This window comes from Tachyglossus aculeatus, chromosome 4 (assembly GCF_015852505.1).
Source record: "Tachyglossus aculeatus isolate mTacAcu1 chromosome 4, mTacAcu1.pri, whole genome shotgun sequence".
In the NCBI taxonomy this organism is placed as follows: Eukaryota; Metazoa; Chordata; class Mammalia; order Monotremata; family Tachyglossidae; genus Tachyglossus; species Tachyglossus aculeatus.
The window spans coordinates 40,033,483-40,051,822 of record NC_052069.1 but is presented as its reverse complement, the minus strand read 5'-3'; the positions used below and the strand labels follow the sequence as shown (position 1 = coordinate 40,051,822).

The 18,340-nt window shown below is 42.1% G+C and overlaps 1 protein-coding gene across 1 annotated transcript in view; it reads right to left on the bottom strand.

Annotated features, from left to right (window-relative positions):
- Positions 1-2,224: 2,224 nt before the first annotated feature.
- Positions 2,225-18,340, bottom strand: part of LOC119927072 (calcium-activated chloride channel regulator 1-like) — a 49,111-nt gene continuing 32,995 nt past the window's right edge. The window contains 9 exon segments of the mRNA XM_038745614.1: positions 2,225-2,269; positions 3,261-3,362; positions 7,271-7,323; positions 8,135-8,137; positions 8,235-8,582; positions 11,079-11,315; positions 14,243-14,413; positions 15,958-16,228; positions 16,832-17,059. Coding sequence (XP_038601542.1) covers positions 2,225-2,269; positions 3,261-3,362; positions 7,271-7,323; positions 8,135-8,137; positions 8,235-8,582; positions 11,079-11,315; positions 14,243-14,413; positions 15,958-16,228; positions 16,832-17,059 — 1,458 coding nt within the window.

Below are 18,340 nucleotides of genomic sequence, written 5' to 3'. Positions count from 1 at the left end.
ACAAGTGAAATCTTAGTTATTTCTCACTTGCTTTGGGTTTATTTTTTTTGGCTTTGTTTTTTTAAGAACCTTAAACCTTTAATAAAGTCATCATAGACATTAAGCCCTTATCACACCCCAATGCAGGGAGCATTTCCACCACCAAGGGCAACTGCCTCCTACTTCCTCTGAGCAACAGCCATGCCAACTCCCTGGGAACTGTCTCCAGCTCCCCTTGGCACCATCAAGGAGACCCCATCCATCTTGATTGTCGTTCCCCCCCCACCCCCGCCCCCCCGCTCTCCCCGCAGTGGGGAAGAAGAGCACCTGCAGCATGAGGCCTCTTACAACTTGTGATAGCTGTTGTGGTGGCTACAGGTATAGAGTGGACTGGGAAATCAAGGGAATCCTGAAATTCTGCTCCTCTAAGCAAAGCTCCCTACTGACCCCTGTGATTATTTGGTGTATTGTGTATTAGTCCTTGTCCCTTTCACTGTTCTAACATATTATGTTTCATTGCTTCCAAAATACCTGTCTCCAGTACTTCCCCCACCTACATTTGAAGAATCTGAGCTCCTCAAAGGACAGATTGCAGTGCTTAGTACAGTGCTCTACACATAGTAAATGCATAACAAATACTACTACTGATCAATAGAGAAGCAGCGTGGCTCAGTGGAAAGAACACGGGCTTTGAAGTCAGGGGCTCGAATCCCAGCTCTGTCAATTGTCAGCTGTGTGACTTTGGGCAAGTCACTTAACTTCTCTGTGCCTCAGTTCCCTCACCTGTAAAATGGGGATTAAGATTGTGAGCCCCTGTGGGACAACCTGATCTTCTTGTAAACAGTGCTTTGTGCATAATAAGCACTTCATAAAATGCCATCATTATTATTACTTAATCGTATTTAGTGAGTGCTTAGTATACAGAGCACTGTACCAAATTCTTAGAGTACAGTATTAGTACAGTGCTCTGCACACAGCACTCAAATACGATTGAATGAATGAATAACAGAGTTGGTAGGCAAGTTCTTTGCCCATAAGGAGCTTACAGTCTTGAGAGAAGCTTACTGTCTAGTTTGCTATCACAGAATATCCATCATTGTAATATTTCTTTGGACTTTTTTGAAATGAAATGTATTTGAAACAGATAGGAACCATATACTGTTTTTTTCCTGAGACATTGCAGGATGGGGATAGGGATGATAGCGACATGGATTCTGAAGAGAAGAAAATCAGAAACTCAGCATGAACTAGTCAATTAGCAGTATAAATTTGCAACACTATTATAATGACTTTTTATACCTTCATTTGGATATAATGAATTATTTCTCTGCTCTCTAAATAGAAGTATATTTGATATAAGTATGTGTGTATATATATCTATATTGATGCCTGTTTACTACTTGTGATGTCTATCTTCCCCCTTCTTGGCTGTAAGCCCAGTGTGGGCAGGGTTTGTCTCTGTATTGCTGAATTGTACTTTCCAAGCACTTAGTACAGTGCTCTGCACACAGTAAGCACTCAGTTACAATTGAATGAGTGAATGTGTATATATTCATTCATTCAATCGTATTTGAGCATTTACTTTGCGCAGAGCACTGTATTAAGCACTTATAATAATGGTATTTAAGTGCTTCCTATGTGCCAGGCACTGTACAAAGCACTGGGGTGGACACAAGCAAATTGGGTTGGTCACAGTCCCTGTCCCCCATGGGGCTCACAGTCTCGATCCCCAATTTACAGATGAGGTAACTGAGGCCTAGAGAAGTTAAGTGATTTGACCAAGGTCACTCAGCAGATAAGTGGTGGAGCTGGGATTAGAACCCATGACCTTCTGATTCCCAGGCCCATGGTCTATCCACTGTGTCATGTATATACTTGTGTGAAGACCACTATTGATGGGGGATTTTGCCCATTTGGCTGAAGAGGCCAATGTATGAGAAGCAGTGTGGCCAAGTGGAAAGAACACAGGTATGGGAGTCACATGTGGGTTCTTGGGCAAGTCGCATAAGTTCTCTGTGCCTCATGTTTCTCAACTGTAAAATGGGGATTCAATACCTGTTGTCCCTTTTACTTAAACTGTGAGCCTTTTGTGGGACAGACACTGAGTCCAGTCTGACTAATTTCTATCTACCCAAGTGCTTAGAACAGTGCTTCATACATAATAAGCACTTTACAAATACAATAATAATGATTTACAATCCAAGCCATCCCATATATGTCTTGATATGCTTTTGGCAGCACATAGTCATTCTTGATTTTGCTTCTTAATCTCATGATCCTCATGTAACATCTGCTCAAAAAGAGCCATTCTTGTCTTATTCTCGGCTCCATAGGCTGATCTGTCTACTACAGTTCCCTCTCAACATTCACTTGTCATGGTGCAATATCCCTCTAAACTGTAAGCTCAGTGTGGGCAGGGAGTGCATCTACAAACTCTGTGGTATTATACCCAGTCTCCAGCACTTAATTCAGTGCTCCACATACAGCAAGCACTCAATAAATATCATAGGTTGATCTGTTCAATAACATTTAAGGAGTGCTTACGGTATGCATACCACTGTACCAGGCATTTGGAAAAGTATAATAGAATTAGTAGAAATGAACCCTCCCAGCAAGTCTGGGGAGACACACTAAAATAAATTACAGAAAAATAGGAAAATAATCCATGCAGCAGAGTGAAATGTAGACTGGAAAAGGGGAAGAATGGATGCAGTCATCATAACAAGATATGACAAATCAGGACTGTCAGCATGGTGACAGTTTTGATGGAGAAGAAGGGGCCGATTCTGGAAATACCATGGATCACGAATCCGCAGGACGTAGTAATTGAATATAGGGGTTGAATGAGAGGGAGAAGTCTAAGATAATACCAAGATTATGGACTGAGGAGGAGCACATTGTTGTTGCCAACTGATGAGACAGTTTGGTGGTGAAGAGGTTTTGGGAGGGAAGATGAGTTGAGTTTTGAACATGTTGTACTTCAGCTGGTGGGAAAATTCATATAGCATTGTCCTGGAGGCAAGAGGTGATGTGAAATTACTGAGAAGGAGAGAAGTTGGGATTTAGGAATTTATAGATATGGACAACTATAAATTTATTATGTACTTATCTATAAATTATATTAATGTCTGCCTCCCCCTCTACACTGTAAACTCATTTTGGGCAGGGAATGAATTTATCAACTGTTTCTGTACTTCTGTACTCTGTATTTTCCCAAGACTTTAGAATAGTGCTCTGCACACAGAAAATGCTCAAATACCATTGTTTATTGCCTTCCTCACCATTCCACTGCTCTCCAAATGGTCATGATCCTGGAAGGGCCAAAGGTCTGGTTTCCTCATGTTAACACAGTAGATAAAAACTCTAGTAGAAAGAGTCTGTGCCTGGAAGTCAGAGGTCCAGGAAGTCTAACTCGGGGTCCGCCGCTTGTCTGCTGTGTGACCTTGCCCTTTTGACCGGAGAATTCTGTGAAAGCATTCAGTTATGTGCTACCACTGAAGACCTTTGCATGCATATTCGTTTTCTCAGTATATAACTTTGATTTCCTCTTTGCTGCTCTTCAGCCTGGTGCTAGTGTCTCTTCAAAGAGGGTTATAGTTACCTGTGTGTCTACCTCTAGGGCAAAATCATATAAAAACTTCAAAATGACTTCCTCTCAAGACATCTGACAAACAATTACTCTGCCTGCCTTCAAAGCCATATTGAACACACATCTCTTCCAAGAGGCCTTCTCTGGCTAAACCCTTCTTTCCTCTTCTTCCATCCCCTTCTGCGTCATCTTGTCATGCTCCCTTTATTCATCTCCCTCCCACCACCGCCATCCCAGCCCCACTGCACTTATGTACATATCTGTAATTTATATTAATGTCTGTTTCCCCCACTAGATTATAAGCTCATTCTGATCAGAGAATGTGTTGGTTATTGTTGTACTTTCCCCAGCACGTAGTACAGTGCTCTGCACTAGTCAATGGTCGGTAAACACTATTGACTGACTGTCTGACTTTTGATTACTGTCATATTCTTGCACCAGTTTCCTGGTCATTGTATCTTCCAGGATAATAATAATGATGGCACTTAAGTGCTTACTATGTACAAAGCACTGTTCTGAGTGCTGTTCTAAGGATGGCTGTGTAGCTCCTCTAGACTGTAAGCTTGTTATGGACAGGAAATGTCTGCTAGTTCATTCATTCAATCGGATTTATTGAGCCCTTACTGTGTGCAGGGCACTGTACTAAGTGCTTGGGAAGTACAAGTTGGCAACATATAGAGATGGTCCCTACCCACCAATGGGCTCACAGTCTAGAAGGGGGAGACAGACAACAAAACAAAACGTGGACAGGTGTCAAGTCATCAGAATAAATAGAAGTAAAGCTAGATGCACATCATTAACAAAATAAATAGTATTGCGCTCTCCCAAGCACTTAATACAACACCCTGCATATAGTACATGCTCAATACATACTGTTGATTGATAAAATCAGGGAATATTGGGTCTACTACACCTGCTTTTCCTCTAAAGGGAAGGGGAATGGGTCTTGAATGATATCCTGAACTCAGAGCTGACCAGCCAAGCCATTGTGAAGTAATCTCTAGGTCATGATAGAGATATGCAATGACCATGGGCCTGGGAGACTGGAGACCCTGGCTCATTCATTCAATCGTATTTGAGTGCTTACTGTGTGCAGAGCACTGTACTAAGCACTTGGGAAATACAAATTGGTAACACAGAGAGACGGTTCCTACCCAATAATGGGCCCGCAGTCTAGAAGGGGGAAACAGACAACAAAACAAGGAAACAGGTGTCAATGCCATCAGAATAGAATTATAGTTATATACGCATCATTAATACAATAGAGTAATAAATATGTACAAATGTACACAAGTGCTGTGGGGAGGAGTTAAGGGGTAGGGCAGAGGGAGGGGGGCGATGAGGAGGAGAGGAAAAGTGGGGGGTTCAGTCTGGGAAGACCTCCTGGAGGAGGTGAGCTCTCAGTAGGGCTTTGAAGGGAGGAAGAGGTTCTTCCTCCAGCTCTGGCAGTGGCTTGCGGTATGACCTTGGGCAAGTCATTTAGCCTATAGGTCTGTTTCCTAATCTGTAAAATAGAATAAGACATCTGCTCTCCACCACCTCTTAAAATGGGATCCCCAGGTGGGAAAGTAACTGGATCTAGTCTAATTGCTTTGTATTTACTCCAGCGTCTAGCTCAGTACTTTGACACATAAGCATTTTATGAATGCCAAAATTATCCTAAAAACAGTCAAATTACTTGATGGGTGCCTGAATCCAGGGCAGTTAATGGTAAAGTCTATATTTTTGAAAGGCTTAGACGGAGAGAAGCAGCTTGGCTCAGTGGAAAGAGCATGGGCTTTGGAGTCAGGGGTCACAGGTTCAAATCCCAGCTCCACCAATTGTCAGCTGTGTGACTTTGGGCAAGTCACTTAACTTCTCTGTGCCTGTTACCTCATCTGTAAAATGGGGATTAAGATTGTGAGCCCCCCGAGGGACAACCTGGTCACCTTGTAACTCCCCAGTGCTTTACACATAGTAAGAGCTTAATAAATGCCATCATTATAAAAAATGTTTTCTGCTGTTTCCTGCCTTTTTCTTGTATCTGACAGGTGACAAAAATCATGTCCTTGGTTCCACACTGCAGTCTGAAACAATTTAGCAGTTTCAGGGACACAGTTTAATGATTTTCTTCAGTAAATATTATGTTTTCTAATAAGCAGCAAATGTCCTGAAGTTGCTCTATCTGTGAATGTGATTAATCATAGTAAATTATCTGATCAGAGTGTTCAAGTTACATTTGAGGTAAAAGGTTTAAAGAAAGCTCTAGGTGCTCCATTAGCTTGGATAATTTATCTTAATTATGTGGCAGGTTGTCCTTTTACAGGAAGGAAACTTCTACATTCATTATCAACATGGGAAAAATAGTCATGAGTCAGAAACCTATTTCCTGGACTTCACTGTTTAGAGATCAGAGCCGCAAGTACCCAGAGAGGGAGTTTTAAGTCAGCAGCATTAAAATCCTGAATTGATAACAAAGCAGTCTCTTCTGGTACTTTGGACTTGCACCCTTTATTCACCTCTCTCTCAGTCCCACAGCACTTAGGTGCATATCTGTGATTTATGTTTTTATATTAATGTCTGTCTCCCAATCTGGATTGTAAACTCATTTTGGGCAGGGAATACGTGTACCAACTCTGATGCTTTGTACTCTCCCAACCACTTAGTACAGTGCTCTGGACACAGTAAGTGCTCAATAAATATGACTGATCCATACTTGTTCCCTCCCAAACTCCATTCATTCTGTGACTTCCAGGGTCCTCCCTTCTGTGCTGTCTCTAACCCCTCTCCTCTCTGGTTTCCCAAAATCTCTTCACTCAATGGCTGCTTCCTCCTCTTCCTTCCCTCTGTGTGTCAGAAGCCAGCGAGCTGAGGCAGCGGTAGAATTCAGGGGGAAGGAGAAGGGCGGTGGCCAGGTGGATAGAAATCCAAGCAGGTAGTCTCTGAGGTGTGGAGGCTAGGGCAGATGGCCTGCAACAAGGATTGTCAACAGGCACAAGTCAGCCTTAGCAAAAGGCAAGCAGGACTTAGCCAGAGGGCTAGGCTGAGGTGAAAAACTTAACCATCTGGCTCCAAGAGCAGGAACTGCTCTCATAATAATAGTAATAATAATAATAATGGCATTTATTGAGCGCTTACTATGTGCAAAGCACTTTTCTAAGCGCTGGGGACGTTACAAGGTGATCAGGTTGTCCCATTGGGGGCTCACAGTCTTAATCCCCATTTTACAGATGAGGGAACTGAGGTACAGAAAAGTCAAGTGACTTGCCCAAAGTCACACAGCTGATAATTGGCAGAGCCGGGATTTGAACCCATGACTTCTGACTCCAAAGCCCGTGCTCTTTTCTGCTGAGCCACGCTGAAATGCTTCTTGTCAGAGCCCGTTCTTCACTCTGAACAATAGGCCTCTTTCCCTGACCCCTTCTTTTCAGTGCCCATGTATGTGTGTGCCTGTGTGCACATGCCAACTCTCCCACACAGAGAAGGAGCATGGCCTAGTGAAAAGGGCATGGGTCCGGGACTCAGAGGGCCTGGGTTCTGATAGGTGTTCCACCATATGTCTGTTATGGGACCTTGGGCAAGTCATTTATCTTCTCTGTGCCTCAGTTACCTCACCTGTAAAATGGAGATTAAGACTGTGAGCACCGTGTGTGATGTGGACTGTATCCAAACTGATTACCTTGCATTTACCCCAGTGCTTGGTATGGTGCACTTAACAAGTACCATTAAAAAACCCATGTGAAACATGTTCTTCTTGGGGTTGGTTATTGCTAGATCTTTAGGTCAATGGAAGGATTTTTAGGATGGGGGAGGTGTGGGCATGTGTGAAGGCAGTGGGGAAGAAGCCATTGAAGAGTGAGTGGTTGAAGATGGTAGTTAAGGAGGGAAGGGGTGAGAATTTCTTTTATAACGTATGAAGGAATGGGGTGTGATGCTCATGTGGAGGGGCTGCTGGCACTTGAGAGGAGGCAGGCCATCTCCTCTGAAGATACTGATGGGAAAGTTGAAAAGGGGGTTGAGAGCAGTGGGGAGGGGGGATGACTCCTGTTGTTTACCTTCCCAAGCACTTAGTACTGTGCTTTGCACACAGTAAGTACTTAATAGGTACCATTGAAGAAATTTATTTGGCTGAGATAAATACCATTGAAGAAATTTATTTGGCTGAGCTTTCATTTAGAGGTGAAGAATTTATTAACAGGTGGAAATAATACCCACTGAAGATGTCAAATTTTGTTCAAACAATTTACATCGTTGAGACATTCAATTCACTTCTATATCATTTGTTAACATTTTTGAGCGGGTACATATATTCCTTTTTAACTTTGGGAAAGATTAGAACACATCGAATTTTCAAGCTGATACATTTTTGACATACATTCATTAATTTATATTTATTTATATGAACATATTTGTATTAATGGCTGTCTCTCCCTATAGACTGTAAACTCGTGGGCAGGGAATGTACCCGTTTATTGTTATAATGTACTTTCCCAAGCCCTGAGTACAGTGCTCTGCACACAGTAAGCACTCAAATACAAATGAATATTTAGAAAATAAACAACTCATATTAGTTTTGCAGAGCTTTACCACCTAAAAAATGGAGAAAACTAGGTTAGGTTCAATGTAAATTTTCGAACAAAAATGAAAATTTAGCACTTTATCTTCTCCATCTAAAATATGCCAATACCAGCAACCAATCCAACTGCTACCCAAATTATAGTTGAAATGCTGATAATAGAATCATACCTAAAATTAGGATTAGAAGCATTAGAACAGGGACTCTCTTGAGGGATGAACTTTGTTACGTGTACTATGTTAGAAACATCAGACTTGTGATTCACTTCATCAGTGGCCTGGATTGCAACATAGATTTTGGTGCCGTTTTCTATTTTGAAAGTTTCCGGTTTAAATGTGAATGTTTCCTTGACGTTGGCATCCTTAGGCAACAGACCTGATGTGTTCACTAAAGTAGCGTGATCAAACTTGTCTCGGAGATCCAGGAGATTTTTGCTTATTCTTATTGTATAGTTGGTACCTGGAAAACGATAGCTTTATTAATCTTGTACACAGTAAGAAACTTTGACATTTCCATTTGTGAGTGGGTTTTGGGGATAATAGAATATCTTCAGAACCCCTTGTTTTCTCTCCATCCACATGCAGCCAGAATTTGCCTACCATTCTAGAGGCTTTCCTCTCTCCCAGCTGAGGAATTTTCTGGTTGGAATTTTAAGCAGACTTTGTAAGTGGTTTGCTTAATCCCTGGCTAGAATGATTAACTGTGGAGCAATATGGGATCATTTCTTGAGTGGAGTGTACATGAACCGCACCCAGCCCCCTTTTCCCCCCTTTTCCATAAATATGATGAGCCCAGAACAGGAACCTAAATATGTTTCAAATTAACCAGAATATCCACTGGGGGAATCTAGCCAGAAGACTTCTGCCAATTCCCCTGGCTTTTATAAGATTCCCTTTTTAGTGTGCTACAATAATGAAAATAAAAATGCAAATGTGTCTTTCTACTAAATAAATGAAACTGGGAATCCTTCTGAGAATATTTTCCTCTCTCTTCTCTTTGGTTCTTTGTGGGTGTGGAGAATGCAGGGTGGGGGGAGTGAAAACCAAGGAAAAGGGAAACGATGGCACCCCCTCCCTTTTCATATCCAACAGACAATTACTCTCTCCACTTTCAAAGCCTTACTGAAGGCACATCTCCTCCAAGCGACCTTCCCTGCCTAAGCCTTAATTTCCTCTTCTCCCCCTCCCTTCTGTGTCACCCTGATTTTCTCCCTTTATTCAGTCCCACCCAGCTCATGGCACTTATGTACATATCTGTAACATATATTAATGTCTGTCTCTCAAATTATAGTTGAAATGCTGATAATAGAATTGTACCTAAAATTAGGATTAGGAGCATTAGAACAGGGACTCTCTGGAGGGATGAACTTTGTTACATGTACTATGTTACAAAGTGTGTTCGCTTCATCAGTAGCCTGGATTGCAATGTAGAACATTGGAACATTTCTACCAACTCTATTATTTTGTACTCGCCCAAGTGCTTAGTGATAATTATAATTGTGGTATTTGTCAAATGCCTACTGTGTGCTAGGCACTGTTCTGAGCACTGGGGTGGAGAAAAGCTAATCGGGTTACACAGAGACCCTGTCCCATATGGGTCTTACAGTCTTAATCCCCATTTATACAGGTGAGGTACCTGAGGCCCAGAAAAGTAAATTGACTTGTCCAAGGTCACAGAGCAGATAAGTGGCTGAGTGAGGATTAGAACCCAGGTCCTTTTGACTCCCAGCCCTGTGTTCTATCCCCTAGGCCACACTGCTTCTTGCTGTTTAGCACTGTGCTCTGCACTCAGTAAGTACTTAATAAATACAAGTGGTTGACAGCTCTTAGAACAGTGGTCTGCACATAGTAAGTACTTAACAAATGCCATTATCATTATTATTATTATTGAAAGTACTTAACAAATGCCATTATCATTATTATTATTATTGAAAATGTTTGGAGTCCTCACCCTATCACTGCCCATCTCTGTCACCTTGTACAAGTTGATTAAAATCTTCTTGCTTCCATTTTTTTAATTGTGAAATGGGGATAGTAAAACCTGCTTGGGCTGATTTGGACACTTTGTTGTAACTATATGTCTGGTAAACTCTCAGCCTTTTTTTGTGTGTGTGTGATGCTAAGCAGTTACTCCATGTCACACACTGTTCAAAGTGCTGGTGTAGATACAAAAGTCAGTTAGGTGGTATGCAGTCCCTGTCCCACATGGGCTCTCAGTCCAAGTCAGAGGGAGAAGAGGTATTGAATCCCCATTTTACAGATGAAGCAACTGAGGCACCGGGAAGTTAAGCAACTTGCCCAGTGTCACACAGTAGGCAAAAAAAAAATTGGCTGAGCCAGAATTAGAACCCAGGTCCTCTGACTCCCAGGCCCGAGTTTTTTCCATTGTTATGTTTTGCCCTTTCAACTGAAGACTAAACCTTTAGAGGGGCAAACCTTTCATTTTAGAATGTGGTTTTGGGATGGAGTTTTGAAGGTGAATAACGTCTCAAATGTGGCTTGCAGAGGTGAACACCCTCGCTCCCCCCAAACACCTGATGGGGTTCAAAAATGCTCCTGAATGGCCTCAGAGCTTGTAGTGCAGATAGATCAATCAATGGTATGTATTGAGCATTTATTAAACGCTTGAGGAGTATACTATACAGCAGAATTAGCAGGCACCTTCCCTGTCCATAACAAGCATACAGTCTACAGGTGGAGACAGACATTAATATGAATAAATGAATAATTTACAATATATACTATATAATTTCAAGATATGTGCATAAGTACTGTGGGGTTGTTAGTGGGACAAATATTAAATGTGTGAAAAGCCCCAGACCCAGCAACAGATAGAGACAATCCCAACCCAACAACGGACTCACAGTCTAGAAGGGGGAGATGGACAACAAAGCAACACAAGTAGACAGGCAGTAGATCATTTGTGGTAAAGGTCTAAGTATCACTTCCACCTTACCTCGTCCCATGTCATAATCATCTCCAGGAGCCATCCATGAGAGGAGAATGTGATCGTCTTCAAACTTTCCTTCCAGGTCTGTGATTTTGGAGGGGGGGAACGCATCCGGAAGGGGTGAAGCAGGAACTCCCCAGGAAATGAATGAACCTCCTAAGGTGGTTCTGCCAAAATCTTCTGCCTTTACTTCAACAGAATCATCTGTCACTTCAGGTCTTGGTGGGTTCATCACAATTTTGCCTAGCCAAAAAAAATTATGCTATTTGAACACTGCAGTGAGAAGAATCTTTTCCCTTCAGTGTCTCAAGGATTTTTTTTGGCCCACAAACAAGTAAACAGAATCAGTTTCCCCTTTTGAATGTGTAATGGTGTTCAGCAACAGGGGAAACAAAATAGTAGACTCGTAGCTTTCAGTACTCTATACTGTAAACTCCTTGTGGGCAGGCAATGTGTCTCCCAACTCTGTTGGATTGTACTCTCCCAAGCGCTTAGTACAGTGTTCTGCACACAGTAATGGTAGTATTTGTAGAGAAGCAGCATGACTCAGGGGAAAAACCCCGGGCTTTAGAGTCAGAGGTCGTGGGTTCGAATCCCAGCTCCACCACAAGTCTGCTGTGTGACCTTGGGCAAGTCACTTAACTTCTCTGAGCCTGTTACCTCATCTGTAAAAATGGGGATTAAGACTGTGAGCCTTACGTGGGACAACTTGATCACATTGTATCCCCCCAGCGCTTAGAACAGTGCTTTGCACGTAGTAAGCGCTTAACAAATGCCATTATTATTATTATTATTTGTTGAGGGTCCATTCAGTGACATGTTGGAATAGGATTTCTGGTCACAACAGCGTGGCCTAGTAGAATTATAATAATAATAGTAATGGCATTTATTAAGTGCTTACTATGTGCAAAGCACTGTTCTAAGTGCTGGGGAGGTTGCAAGGTGATCAGGTTGTCCCAAGGGGGGGCTCACAGTCTTAATCACCATTTTACAGGTGAGGTAACTGAGGCACAGAGAAGTGAAGTGACTTGCCTAAAGTCACACAACCGACAAGTGGCAGAGCCGGGATTTGAACCTCTGACTCTAAAGCCCGTGCTCATTCCACTGAGCCACTCTGCTTCTCTAGAAAGAACACAGGCCTGAAAGTCAGAGAACCTGGATTCTAATCCTGGCTCTGCCAAGTGTCTGCCGTGTGACCTTGGGCAAGTCAGTTCACTTCTCTGTGCCTCACTTCCCTCATCTGTAAAATGGGGATTAAATTCTACTGCCTCCTATTTTTTTTGGCATTTATTAAGCACTTGCTATGTGCAAAGCACTGTTCTAAGTGCTGGATTTAAACTGTGAACCTCACATGGGACAGGTGTGTCCAACCTAATAATAGTAAATAATAATTATGGTACTGATTAAGCACTTACTATGTGCCCAGCATTGTTCTAAGTGCTGGGGCAGATACAGGTTTATCAGGTTGGACACAGTCCCTGTCCCACATAGGGTTTACACTCTTATCTCCATTTTGCAGATAACTGAAGCACAGAGAAATTAAGTGACTTGCACAAGGTCACACAGCAGACATGTGGCGGAGCTGGAATTAGGCCCATGCTCTAACATGGTGCTTAGAACAGTGTTTGGCAAATAAGTGCTCAACAAGTACCATAATAAAAATTGTAATAATAGAACTGGGCCATTTTTTGCAGGTCCTGACCCAAGATTGTTGGCCACCCTAATGACCCCATGACCACCTAGGAAGAGAGGATGGGGTGAGACCAGAAAGAGCATGGCTTCTTCTCAGGAGGCTTTGGGGGTGGGGGTTCTAATACATGGTGAGGGCAGACGGACAGCAATGGTGAGGGAAGGAGTGATATTCAATCGTTTATTGAGCATTTGCTATGTACAGACCACTGTACTTGCTATCTTCCTCCATTCCCTCCTCCTTCTCCCCTCTTTCCACCCGCACTTCCCTTTCACCTCTTCCTCTCAACTCACCACTTCAAAGCTCCACCTTCAAGTTCACCCCAAGTTAGTAATGCAAAGTTGGTGCCCTTGTAATAGTACTAATAGTATTCATTAAGGGCTTACTGTGGGCAAAGTCTGTACTAAACACCTAGTGACTACAGCACTTAATTACATATCTTTTGTATCTATACCCTTCTTCCACTCTAGTCTGTAAACTCATTTTTTTAAAATAGCATTTGTTAAGCACTTTCTATGTGCCAGGCACTGAACTAAGCACTAGGGTAGATACAAGCTAAACAGGTTGGACATAGTCCCCTTACCACATGGGTCTCATAGAATTAATCCCCAGTTGATGGATGAAGTAACCGAGTCACAGAGAAGTGAAGCGACTTCTCCAAGGTCACCTAGCAGACAGGAGGCAGAGCCAGGATTAAAACCCAGGTCTTTCTGACTCCCAAGCCTGTGCTTATCCACTAGGCCATGCTGCTTCTCCTCGTGGGCAGGGAATGTGTCTACCAACTCCACCGTAGTGTCCCAAGTGCTTAGTACAGTGTTCTGCACACAGTAAACACTCAATGCCATTGATTGACTAGAGAATTCACAGGTAGAAATTAGACACAGTCCCTTTCCCTGGAGGGGTAATGTCATATCCTGCACATTGTATGACTCAATAAATACTTCTTGACTGACATCAGAAAAGTTATACCCATACGGGAAGGACTTTTAGGTATATTTAGTGATTTCTCTCAGTTCCTATTTATAATCAGTCTCACAAGTAAGGGCTAAATAAATGCAATTAATAATAATTTTGGTATTTGTTAAGCACTTACTATGTTCTAAGTGCTGGGGAGGATAGAAGGTGATCAGATTGTCCCATGTGGGGCTCACAATCTTAATCCCCATTTTACAGATGAGGTAACTGAGGCACAAAGAGGTGAAGTGACTTGCCCAAAGTCACACAGCTGACAAGCGGTGGAGTTGGGATTTGAACCCATGACCTCTGACTCCAAAGCCCGTGCTCTTTCCACTGAGCCATGCTGCTTCTCAATTGCTATTGATGCCTAAACCCATCAATATGCTAGACATTTAGCAATATATAGATGATCTTAAGGCAATAGTCAAGATTTGGAGAGCAAATAATTTTCATTGTCTTAGCTGCTTTTTACATATCTAACCCAAACAAATAATGGATTTACACCTTTACGAGCATTACTTACCATTTTCTATATAACTTGGTATGTACAGAGCTTGGCTGTGTTGGCATCTTGAGCTTAGCCTGACCGTGTTTTTTCTTGCCTGAGCCCTCACTTTGAGGCTGTATCTACCATTTCCTCGGCTAACTGTAAAATATCTTGAGTAGATACTGTCATTCTTGATCACATCAGCACCTTAAAATGGAAATTTGACAATTTAGCATCCAAATAAAGAAAAAATTGCATCTCACTTTGGAGAAGTGCTAACGGCCTATTTTATCTAAAAAACCCCAAAATCATTAAGTAGGACAAAGGGAAATAATGTGCTGAAGTTTCTGGAAAATAATTAAATCACTCATCAGGTTTAAATGCTTTTATCTCCCTGAGCAAAATAAGTATGGATGACAGTAAAAATTAAAAACTAATGGAAATCAAGGTGTGTTTTCAGGTTAAACTTGTCAATGATTGAATTCCTTGAACTTCTTAGAGGATGTTTACAACATGCATTGTGATCATGCAGAACAGTGGATAATAGCTTAGTAATAGTGGATAAGCACTTACTATGGTGCTCTGCACACAGTAAATGCTAAACACCACTGAATGATAATAGTCACCTCTTGGGAACAAGGGATTATTCCCATTCATTCAGTCAATTGTATTGAGTGCTTACTGTGTGCAGAGCACTTACTAAGTGCTTGGAAAGTACAATTTGGCAATAAAGAGAGGAAATCCAGGTTTACCGTCTAAAAGGGGGAGACAGACATCAAAACAAGTCAACAGACATCAATATAAATAGAATTGTAGATATACACATCAGAACAAGTAAACAGGCAGTAATATAAATAGAATTAGAGATATGTACATATATACACAAGTGCTGTGTGGTGGGTAGAGCAAAGTGAGTGAGTCAGAGTGACTTGGAGGGAAGGGGGAGCTGAGGACAAGGGGGTTGAGCCTGGGAAGGCCTCTTGGAGGAGGTGAGCCTTCAGTAGGGCTTTGAAGGAGGGGGAGTGTGATTGTTTGGAGGATTTGAGGAGGGGAGGGTGTTTCAGGCCAGAGGTAGGACTTGGGCCAGGGGTCGAAGGTGGGACAGGCTGGAACGAGGTGCAGTGAGGAAGTTAGCGGCTGAGAAGCGGAGGGTGTGGGCTGGGAAGGAGATGGAGAAAAGGGAGGTGAGGTAAGAGGGGGCAAGGTGATGGGGAGCTTTGAATAATAATAATGATAAATATATATAGGTGCTGTGGGGAGGGGAAAGAGGTAAGGTGGGGGGATGAGGATGGGGAGAGGAAGGAGGGGGCTCAGTCTGGGAGCCTTTATTAAGTGCTTACTATGTGCAAATCACTGTTCTAAGCGCTGGGGAGGTTACAAGGTGATCAGGTAGTCCCAGGGGGGCTCACAGTCTTCATCCCCATTTTACAGATGAGGTAACTGAGGCACGGAGAAGTTAAGTGACTTGCCCAAAGTCACACAGCTGGCAATTGGCGGAGTCAGGATTTGAACTCAAGACCTCTGACTCCAAAGCCTGTGCTCTTTCAACTGAGCCATGCTGCTTCTGGAAGCCAATAGTGAGGAGTTCTTGCTTTATATGGAGGTTGATAGGCAACCACTTCTCAGTCCTGAGACTCAGGACCACAAATCTGCCTGAAAAAATTGATGCTCATTTAGTGGTTTGCAGTGGTATAGCAGTGTGGTAATACTTTTTGATTAAAATGCTGAAGTTAATGCCAAAATACCATTACCTGCACCATTGTCCCAAAGAGCCATGGTAGTTACATGTCCATCCTCAGCTTCTATGATGGCGGTCACATTGGCTCCAAGGACTGGCAAAAACCCTTGATGAACTTGACAATAAATGATCACTGGACTAGGGAACTGGGCAGAATTTTGACTCAGGTGAGCGGTTGCAATAATTGGCGGTATTTGGGGATTTTGGGCCCGAGAAGTTACTGTCACTGTTAGGACCTGGAGACTTGGACTTGTGTTCTGAAGGTGGTAAATCCACGTTCCTGTCTGAAAAATCAAAGTTAAATATTTCACACACTGATTAAATCCACTGGTTCAATAGTTCGGAAGTCACCTTTGGAATTTTAGTTCCCTACATTTTTTGGGGAAAGTCATTTCCAATTTCAGCAAAGGCTGATTCCCTTTATGACGTAAACTCCTCATGGGTAGAGAACTTGTTTATAACTCTGCTTTACTCTCCCAAGTGCTTAGTACAGTGATCTGCACACAGCAAGCACTCAATAAGTAGAATTGATTAATGATTACTTTGGGACAATACCCATTTGTACATCCCAATTAAAAATACCAACTCATAATTGTAGTTTTAAGCATCCTTGATCCAAATTCCCCTTACTGCACAAGTCACTCCTGATTACAAACTAGGGTCCCAGGAAGGTGTTCAAACTTTCAGCCAACTATGATAAGCAACAACACACTGCAGTGATGTGCTGAATGGCACCAGCATCCCGTGTTTTCTTTAATGCCTAATTTATAAATAGGGAGAAACTTGGACACAGGGAAAAAGAGTTGAATAAATCAGTAACCATAATATGAGGTCAATTTTTCATCCTAGAGAAAATGCAAAAATGAAAGATAAGATGGAAAACTTACCTCTGCCCTGCCTGGTATTTGGAGACGGGCAGTTCGGATAGTGAGATCATCACCGATTGTGAACTGTGACTTTTGGTATTTCTTTCCTTTGGGATCCTGGAGAAAGATTTCTGGAGTCTGGGTGGTCCAAGTAATGACAAAAAAAGTGTCGTTTCCAATTGTGCTATCGATAATCACGGTGCCATTCAGCCACTGTTTCCCTCGCAGAGTTAAACCTGTACTTTCAACCTGTTGGCAGAGAAGAAAAGAAAATCTGCTTACAGTAAATGATGAACTCCAAATTAAATTTCAAGATGAAATATAATCCTCAAGAAATCAATTCATAGTATTTTTGGAGTGCCTACACTGTGCAGAGGGGTGTGCTGAGGGTTTGAGAGAGTATAATGGAGTCAGTAATAATAATGGTGGAATTAAGCGCTAACTATGTGCCAAGCACTGGGATAGATACAAAGTAATCAGGTTGTCCCACGTGAGGCTCACAGTTTTATTCTCCATTTTACAGATGAGGGAATTGAGGCAAAGAGAAGTTAAGTGATTTGCCCAAGGTCACACAGCTGACAAATGGCGGAGCTGAGATTAGAACCCATGACCTCTGACTCCTAAACCCGTGCTCTTACCACTAAGCCACAATGCTCCCTCCCAGACTGAGAAGTAGCTTGCCCTTTCTTCCCCAAAGCATAACAAATCACTTATTAGGAGATTTAGAGTGGCACCAAGACCTAGGAGAAAAAATATGGGACTGGCTGTCAGGAGATTTGGATTCTAGGCCTGGCCTGCCTGCTTTGTGACTTCTGGCAAGTCACTTAACTGCTCTGTGCTTCTGTTTCCTCATCCACATAGTAGGAATGAAGTACTTGCTCTCCTTAAACTGTGAATCCTGTGAAGGTCAGGGACTCGTCACACCTTATCTTGAATTTTCACCAGTGCTTGGCACAGAGTAAGCATTTAAAAATGCTTTCATTATTAGGATATTGGAAGAGGTTGATAGTTTACGTTTCAGCTTTTAATGGTGCTGAAGAGAACTTTTTTTTAACAGGAATTAACTAGACCTTACAGTTATGGACTGCTATGTTTTGACTCACTTTACTTCCTCCTAGGTTCAAAATAATTTGTTCTTGTGACTTGAGGTGAGTTTTCCCAGCAAAAAACTCTGTAATGGCTAGCAGGGAATAAATTGCAAGAAGGTTCAGACTGTTGTTTAAAAAAATCTAGTAGAGGCCCAGAATAAGTCAATCAATCATAAATATTGAGCATTGACTGTGTTCAGGGCAGTGTACTAAGCACTTGGGGGAGTACAATATAATAGAGTTGGGAAGTGTGAGAATTGCCATTCTTGAAGCAGTTCCTCCTCCCCAAACCATCTTAGGGTTGGTGGTCTAAACTATAGGACTTAACAATGATAAGAACTTTTGGTGCCTCTCATTTTAAAATATGACCTGAAATTGGTTATTTTGTCAATTTGAAAAAGTTATTTTAATTTTACTTACAAATGACTGTAAGAAATAATTA